At 36.6% G+C, this 9,292-nt stretch overlaps 1 protein-coding gene across 2 annotated transcripts; it reads left to right on the top strand.

Moving 5' to 3' along the window:
- The first annotated feature begins 1,506 nt into the window (after window positions 1–1,506).
- si:ch1073-456m8.1 (leucine-rich repeat flightless-interacting protein 1) lies at window positions 1,507–7,407 on the top strand. 2 transcript variants are annotated; one of them, XM_059328987.1, is made up of 6 exons: window positions 1,507–1,784; window positions 2,085–2,159; window positions 4,823–4,858; window positions 5,099–5,260; window positions 5,407–5,490; window positions 5,806–7,407. In XM_059328987.1, the coding sequence occupies exons 1-6, from the start codon at window positions 1,686–1,688 to the stop codon at window positions 6,289–6,291; spliced, it is 942 nt and encodes a 313-aa protein (XP_059184970.1). In that variant the 5' UTR covers window positions 1,507–1,685; the 3' UTR covers window positions 6,292–7,407. The 2 variants fall into 2 exon arrangements, with proteins under 2 accessions (XP_059184970.1, XP_059184969.1); XM_059328986.1 differs by having other exon boundaries at window positions 1,509–1,784; window positions 4,820–4,858.
- Window positions 7,408–9,292: the final 1,885 nt, after the last annotated feature.

Genomic DNA, 9,292 nt, shown 5'->3' with positions numbered 1-9,292 from the left:
CCCAGCAGAGAGAAGTAAATTGTGGGTCTGCTAGTTCCACAGTTAAGATAAATCGGGATGTTTTTGTGCAGGCAGCCTCAGTTAATTTCAGTAGTAATCTCTGAAACACAACACACAAATGCCTTTTAACATAATGTCACATCTTCACATTCTGTTCGACCCAGGCTCAGACAGTTTTATTGTTATTCAAACCAAACCACAGTATGGAAGAACAAAATATAGTTTCCCAGGTCTCGGTAAACGTTAACTAATATTAAAATATAAAAAAATATATAAAAAATATAAATGTCAGTACCTAAATAAATAAAGCTATAACAAGACAAGTTGATGTTGTTGTTGATAATAGAAGTTAATTTAAAACTAAAAACCTGCCCATATCTTACATATGGCACCTTTACCTATTGTAGAGACTTTTCCACTAAACTTCCCTCATGTAGCCTACTTCATGTTTTTAGAAAATACACATAAACCAACAAGATCACCTGAATTTAAGCAACCTGTAAGCTACTTGATAAGCCTTGTTGTCAGTGCTAATTTGAAAACAAACTTTTTTTTTTACCTGCCCAGTTTTAAAAATCGTCCCACTGCTAAAATAAACGCCTAAGTCATTTTTTTGTCAAAACTGTTTTTTTTGCCTAAGTCATCTCCTCATGACGTCAGCCACCTGTGGTAAAACCGGCTACATCCTCAGTTGATCAGATCATGTGATTTTACCCATTTAAGATAATGGCCCATGTCAAGTGTGTGACTTAAGCAGATTTATTATGCCTAAGTCAAAATAAAATGTCACTTAGGCATTTTTTTAACATGCCTTTGTGACTTAAGCAACATATGGTAACACTTTATTTCAAAGGTGTCTACATAAGAGTGATATGAGCTTGTCATAAGCATCACATGGGATGTGTCATGAACATTAATGACACTTAACATTAATGCTCATGATACTTGTCATGTCATGTTTCTGACAGGCTTGTGTGACTCACTAAACACTCTTACTAAACACCTTCAAAATAAAGTGTTACCATATCTTGCTTAAGTCACAAAGGCATGTTAAAAAAATTGCCTAAGTCATTTATTTCTCTTAAGTTACATAATTTACACACAATGTTACCAATAGCCATCCATTGTTACATCCTTTTTGAGTGAAATGATCATCATATGCTACACTTTTGGTGAAGTTTTTTGGGTTTCCTGCAAAACTTGAAAAAAAAAAAAGAGTTTGGCGATTATTTTAACAGGGTGACGATATGGCACCTTTACCTATTGTAGAGACTCTTCCCCTAAACTTCCCTCATGTAGCCTACTTCATGTTTTTAGAAAATACAACGAGCTCACCTGAATTTAAGCTACCTGTAAGGTACTTGATATAAGCCTTGTTGTCATCCATGAGTTTTAAGACTTGACATCATGTGCCACAGTGCTAATTTGAAATTCAAAACATTTTTTTTTACTTGCCCACAGTTTTAGAAATGTAGCTGTGGCTCCTGGAGGAGGCTGAACTCTGACTCCTCTCTGGGAGTGTGTGGGCGGTGTTACAGACAGTTTGGTTCTCAGTAGATCACGGCCTGGGCGTCGGCACTTCACTCCCAGCTGCTGCGTAGGAAACAAAACACAAAAAAACACCTCTTCACCCAGAGAACTCGGAGGTGTCTCTTACATAAACTTTATATAAAACATAAAAAAAAATGCATTCAGTCACGCTGGACAGCAGTGGTTCGCCAAGGAAGCGGACGTTTTCTCGGGGACTGAGCGAGGATGAGTCTCTCCGCAGCATAATAAAGGAGGTGAGCAGAGAAATCACGCCGTCATTTCTGACCGTTGAGAGCTAGCATTAAGCTAACGTCCACGTTTTGTTTTCGCTCGTTAGCGGACTATTTCAAACATTTAACGGTCGCTATGTAGTCAGCGTGAACTCCGGCTACGTTGTTAACCGTTTACGTCTGACCAACGGCTCAAATTATCCGTTTTTACCAGGCCTTCAGCTCACTTCCTCATTATGAGCTAACGTTAGCTTGTTGTGTTTCTGTTCTCACTGGATGTGATGCTAGTTAGTACCTGAGGATTGATTTTTGTCCCCTCACCAGACCGAGAGTTCATCACGGCGTCTGACACGGAGTGACAGCCGAGCAGGCACCCTGAAGAGGAGGAGTGACAGTCAGGTAGGAGCCAGGCAACCTGATCAGGAGCCAGGGCTGGACAGAAAAATCGAAAAACCTGTATATACCGTATTGATCTCTATTGAGCCAATCAAACATTTCTATGGTCCTCAATATATCCAGTTTATATATCTCAGAATACATAGCAGTAGTGGAAACTAACAATGTAGGCTGTATTTATTCAAGCACTGTGCTTAAGTGTACATATATCCTTTATTTAACCAGGTAAAAGTCTCATTGTGATTAAAAAATCTATTTTCCAAGAGAGACCTGACCAAGAAAGCAGCATAAAAAGTGACAAGTTACAACATTTAAACACAATTTCAATTCATTTTGCAGATTGTTCCATGATAAAGGGGCACTAAAAAAGGGTAACTAAAAGTTAAAAACTTGCATTTGTGTTTACATACTTTATACCTCTGTTCCTCTAGATTTCACTGGTGAATATATTGTAACTTTACTTTTTTTAATCCACTACATTCAATAAACAGCCATAGTAAGATTTGGATTTTAAATAAAGAATCTATGATATGTTTATATTTGATGCATGTTTAAAGGTATATAGGAGCATCTCATTGAATTAGAATATCATAGAAAAGTTTAAATATGTCAGTAATTCAATTCAACAAGTGGAAATAACACATTATAAAGTTCCATTTCACACAGAATGAAACATTTCATGTCTTAATTTATTTAATTTCTTATTATTTATTATGACTTATATTAAATGAAGACCTACAATTCAGGGTCTCAAAAAAAATTAATATTACAAAATACCAATTTTAAAAAGTATGTTTGATATGGAAATGTTGGCCTCTGAAAAGTATGCATGTACTCAATACTTGGTTGGGGCTATTTGAGTTGAACTACTTGAAATGGACTTTTCCATGACGATTCATCGCTGTTTTGGTAACAGTAAATAATAGTAGACAATGCAGAAAAAAATCACAAATATTGCAAGGTTAAACTCTAAATGACAAAGCTTGTAACATTTTCGGTTGAGCAGGGGAGGTGCAGGTTACAATTTTGTGTTTCAAACCATAAGCAACTATTCCTGTGTATCCCTTTAACCAGTGATTCCCACTGTTTGTGACTTTACCAAAAAAATGTGTCTAGTTGGGACCCCTTGTTAGAAGTTTCACAAAGAACCAAATTTGTTTGAACACTTGTTTGAGGCTAAAGAGATCAAATTACATCGAGGACAGGGACCACTGGACTTGACTAGCTGACAGCTTCACCTCAACCGGCTGCAATATTAAATAGTATTAGTTTCATATCGGTTTATTTACAGACAATCCAAACTAACAGTCAACTTGTTTAAGACAAAGTGTGATCATGTCAGAACATTTCATAAAAAGCTTGAAAAAAATATTTATTATTCTTGTGTATCATAAAAAAGAATGCTATCTCACAACTGACAAAAAAACTATGGGAAGGCAATGAGTCTGATGCAACTAAATCTTTATAACCCATCATATTCCATGAACTGATTAGGAGTGTCAGCTTCCACTGAATTTTTTTTTTTCATTTTTTATCTTACTTAGTCATGTGCTGTGTTTTGAGAGCTTTTTATCAGTCATTGTGCAGTGCAGTATTTAGGTAAGGTCACAAATGTTGATACCTGCAACTTAAGCGTACAAGAGTCAGTGCCTTGTCAGATTCTGGAGAATTAACAACATTAAAAAATAAAATAAAAACAAATAGAAGACCTGTTAGGGTGTTCTCTTCAAGCAGACAGATACAATACCATTTCTGCTACCACTACTATTAAAGGTTTGACCCTATCTAAATAACATGGATGCACCTTTTGCAAACAAGTGTTTGATAAGGTATGGTTTGTAATTCTCATTATTTTATTTATTCAGGCAGTTTTGTTGAGAATAATATCTCATTTCCAATAGCGACCTGAAAACAAGAAAATGAAACACAATCTGCAAAATAGAAACAACACAACTTCACCAAAACTCACCAAGAATCGTGAGAAACATAATAAATCCTTATAATATACAAGGAAAAGGTGAAATTCTAGTTTGAGGGCTGTTTTCAGTTCTTTCCATGTAAAGGTGCACAGTACCTGAACCAGTTCTGTCAACAGTGTAGTGTAATGTGTACATAAGGTTAAACAGTGAGAGATAAGAGAAAAAATATGAGGTAATCTGGAAGCTTCAACAGTAGAGCTGTTTCTTCTTGACTTAAGGGAGTAACAGATTTGTCATATGTGATAAAGTGTTATGCACTTTATACAAATCTTAAGTCAGTTATTGAATATGAATTTTGAATACCTGTCAAGCCAAACTCAGAAGTATTTGTATGACTCAGCAAGAGGTAATGGCGTTCCTAATTGTGTCAGAGGATGTGGAGCAACACCCTTTTTTTAAGGTCTACAATGAAAAATAAAAGATTAGCTTTCTCTGAGGACTTTGGCCTTTTTCACAGCAGGTATTTAACTTGTCAAAGCAGCAAAGGCGCTTTTCCCTCCAAACCTGATTCCTAAATAGTTGGGGCGCTGTATAAAACGTAAATAACAATGCCACAAAATTCAGCCTCACAGGATGTTTTGCAAACATGCTTATATTTATTTAACTTAATTAAAAAGACTCAAGTGTTTGTTTTTTTTAACAAATGAACTCCTTTTTAAAATGTTTTTTTGTTGTTGCTTTCAGCAGTCCGACCAAGATCTCTACATGGGACTCCCAGAAATGGTGAGCATTTCTTACTGATATTATAAATATGATGATTGTTAAAGTCTCACTCATCGTTCTGTGGTCTAACAGATCACTGCAGTGATGCATATTCCTTTACATATTGAAAGATTGTCGTGCTTCCATATGAGGCCTCCCACTGATGCCTCTGAGAGCTAACTAAACACTTGTCCACCCACTAACTGGCATGCATTCCTCTTAAATTGCCCACACTGATTTGTAACTGTGTTTGTGGTGTAGCTGGAGCTGCAAACCAGCTATGACGAGGTGGTGCAGGAGCTGCGTGGGCTGGAGGTCGAGAGAGACACTCTGTTTTTCCAGGTGGACGTCCTGCAGGACACGCTGGAGGGTGTAGAAGAGCTGCTGGCCGAGGCCCAGAGGGAAGCTGGACAGGCCAGTTTGGTACGTCGAGGCCTCACCAACACTGAAACCACTAGAAATCCAAAACACCTCGCTTCAGTGATTTCTCTCTAATGAGAAGTTTATTTTGGTTCCATGAATATAATAAAGTAAAGACACTAACAAGCTGTTCTTCTTTGCATTTGTAGGAGTTGGAACGAGAAAGGGAGGCCAAGCAGAAACTGCAGCACATGGTCTGCTCGCTGATGCAAGAAGTGGAGAGATTAAAAGAGGTAATGTGACAGTTCACTTTTCAAACATTAGAAAAGGTTTTTGCTTTAATGTCTAAAAAGTCTAAAGGAACCTCTTCATGCAACAGTTATATTAAATGTGAATTGTGGAAATTTGCATGTTTTTTCCCCGGAATAACTAGGAGAGCATAACCTTTCTTTGCCGACTTGTACTAACTAGTTACTATATCACATGGGATTGCATTGACAGGCAAATTTAAAAAATATATATTTAACCAAACAGAAAATACAGCCATGTTTAGTTTGATCTGAAAAGACACTAAATTGACTTACAGACAATTAAATTTCTCTTTACAGGAGAGGAATAACCAACCCTCTGCTCCAGTGAACACTCATGGAAGTGTGGACGAGGTAACAAGACAGGGACACCAAATGAAAAATGATGCGAAAGACTCCTCGCTGCATGAGCCTCACAGCAGTGAAAGAGTGCCAGAGGAAGTGGGACAAAGCGAAGAGGCGGAGGATGAAGGAAGCGTCCTGACCAAGCTGCGGAGAATGGTCAGTAAGCCCCTGGCCCACGTACCCACTCTTGCAGTGAACAACCCATTCTCTGAAGACGGAGTCATTCAGAGGCCTTTCGAAAACGGCGTAGAGGACGGACGAGACGACACGGACAGCATAAGTGCCTACGAGGACGCGTGTGCCGATACTCCGGAGCAGGACAGGATGTTTCCAGGTGAAGCAGACACTTCGGAGCTGCCTGACGATTCAGAGACAAGTTCTACTAACAACGACGGGGAGACCCAGGACCCCAAAAACCCCGAAGCTTGTGTTGTGTCTTAATCTGTTTCAGCTACTACTGGGCAAAAGGTCAAAGATTATTGATTAATCGTCATTTGGTCTAATTGAACAGCTCTTTGTTTGCAGTTTACCCACATCTGATATTTAGGCCAACAGTAACATCTAGAGTTGTAATTAAGAAGTAAAAAACTAATCTGCAACTGTTTTGACAATCGATAAGTCGTTTCAGTAATTTTTCAGTCGTTGCTGATTTTAAGGCTTCTCTTGCTGCTTTTCTTTGTCGTAAATAGTCAAAGAAATGTTTTTGGGATTTGGACAGCTGGTGGGAAGTTGAACACTTAAATGTTGGCTCTGGGAAATTGTGATAATCATTTTTCACTATTTTTTGTCATTTTATAGCTAAATTAATAATGGATTAATCTGCAGCTCGATTTGATAATAAAAATAATGGTTAGTTGCAGCTCTAGTTGTAATACACTGTAGTACACTTAATTGTACGTTTCAGTTTTACATTCAAAACAAGGTAACTCAGGATCCAGGTGGTTTACCAGCTGGAATTCCACTTACGACTACTACTTAATATTATTTGCCAATAATTTCTTTTTAATATCTGTCTCAACTTCTTTTTTGTGATTTGTGGATAGACATGGAAACTAGTCCATGCTGCTTTGAACGTTTACCTCTTATATAAGGTTTCTTATAAGGTTTGTTTTTATATTAACAGCTGCCAGGACACACATCAGGATTTACCTGTAGACAAAACACAGTGAGCTCTGTGAGTATCTGGACAGGGACTGTTGATGTTTTGGATCATATTAGAAGTCAGGTTTTAAGAAGAGCTGTCTGAATTTTTTAGACACTTGAAGCTGTTAAATGAATTTAAGATATCTGGTGTGGCTGCAGAGAACACTTTAGAGGAGGTTTAGGACATGTTTGGCCCTGAGAGGCAAGTCAGCATCTATTTTCAAAGCCTGATCTTAAAGGTCTTCTCTTCTGTATTTATGACTTTGGAACTGGTGGGAAAAAAACTATACTACTACTATAATACTTTTACGTTTTCTTGTTGCTCATTTCAGCCACAGGAGACTGAGGTTCACTAGCCAGTAGTATATAAGTATTTATGTTTGAATTTGGTATGCATGGATAAATTAATACTCATCTGGATGAAAACATGAATGCTGTTAGTTATGTTTCGAACTTGGTTTAGTGGTGCACGTCGACCTCTGGTGGCCAAAAAGAATATTACAACAACAACAAAAGTTCCTGAAATTTAAAAACCCTTTTTTTCACCTGTTTCATAAATGAAAAAAAAGTTTTTTTTAACTCATAATCTTAAGTCACAAATGCAGGAGAAAGAACAATTTATATCAGACCTTGACACTTGTTTTCCTCGCCTGCCTCTCGGGACTTCTGTACGTCGTTCTTTGAAAGCTGAGAACAGCTCATTTAAAGGCAGCCGTTTGAAGGATCCTAAGACAGATTTTTTTTAACTAAGGGGAAAATGCCATCAATTTGCTGCCTTGCGGATCTTTACATGGAGATTTATTTTTTTATCTTTCGTACACGTCCCCCTTTTTCCTGTTTTCATGTTGAATTTAGGGAAATTGATTTGGCTGCATTTGCACTTTCTAAAGTTCTTGTAGTGGCTTGTGGCATAAATTTGTCCGATTACATAAAAAAAACAACATTCCCGTGAGAACCAAACACGTCAGTGAGAAGTAATCAGCTGACCTGCTGTAGGCTGTTTCCTCTCTGCCTGCGTAGTTATGCTGTATGTTTGCACATTTGCAGTGAAACTTACTGAAATTTGTCTCTTTGGATGTCTCTGATTGTTGTTAAAACTTTGTATTTAATCACAATTTTTACATTCACTTTTTTCCAATGTTACATTTCTTTTATGCTTGAGGCAAATACACCCTTTAACCTCATTTGTGATAGTTTGCATGAGCACATAAGAATGTATATTGATTTCCAAATTGCACATGAATTGGTCTGTCATTTAATAGTACTTTGCACGCAGTACACATATATTAAATAATCCTTTGATCTAAGGTGTTAACTGCGACTATAAGGGTTTTGAAGGGATTTTTATTTTGTTTCAGTCTGTAATTTTTTGATTGTTAAGGTGGATCTTTAGCAAAATTAAGAAATTACTTTAGTTTTCTTGGAACATATAACACTAGCATTTTAAAAATAAATATACATTTACATTACATTTACATTTAGTCATTTAGCAGACGCTTTTATCCAAAGCGACTTACAGGAAGAGAAATATACAAATGTTTATCTGATTCTGTTACAAGTAAAAACAAAAGCGGAACAATAGAAACAAATTTAAATGGGTAGAATGTTCGTACATGTAGCTGCTTATTTTGTGGGTTTTAAGGAAATTTAAATGTGAATGTTTGTATTCACTCATTTGTGTTTTGTATTTTATCACACATTCTTATTTCAACGTCATGCTGGTTCACATGCTAATACTTGATTATCTGCTGTATTGTCTGCCATTAGAGACACAAACAGCTCAGATTACATGTTTTTTTCTCCATAAAATGAGCTGATAGGAGGTGGCTGTTACTGTGGTCAGTTCTAGTGCAGTCAGGTCATGTACAACCAACGCTGGTCACGTTTTTGTACAAACATACACAATCATTGGTTGTTTGTTATTTACATTTACATTCATTTTATTAAGGTAATAAAAAGATTTGGTGTGTTATGAACTAGTACATAAGTTACATAACTTCATATGTTTAACTGATCAATCATAGTTTTTCTATCACAGGCGCTTTGAGCACACATCAGTGATTTTATTGACACTAGTCAAGAAAGCTAATTGGTTTTTGTGTTTCATTTTCCAAAACAATGCAAAAAAAAGATGTTCTTACTGTCATTTGATGAGTTTTATGGGTCTTGATATTTTTGTCCTGAGATTTGTATTAAATGTTCAAATGTAACAGTAAATCACATAAATTTATACTTGTAAGGGAAAATACATTCCAGACATATCAAAATAAAAAGAGTGAATAAAGCTGAAGCCCATTAG

Source organism: Centropristis striata, chromosome 3 (assembly GCF_030273125.1).
Source record: "Centropristis striata isolate RG_2023a ecotype Rhode Island chromosome 3, C.striata_1.0, whole genome shotgun sequence".
Taxonomy (NCBI): Eukaryota; Metazoa; Chordata; class Actinopteri; order Perciformes; family Serranidae; genus Centropristis; species Centropristis striata.
The sequence above is the reverse complement of the archived record's forward strand: the minus strand, read 5'-3'. Positions and strand labels throughout refer to the sequence as shown.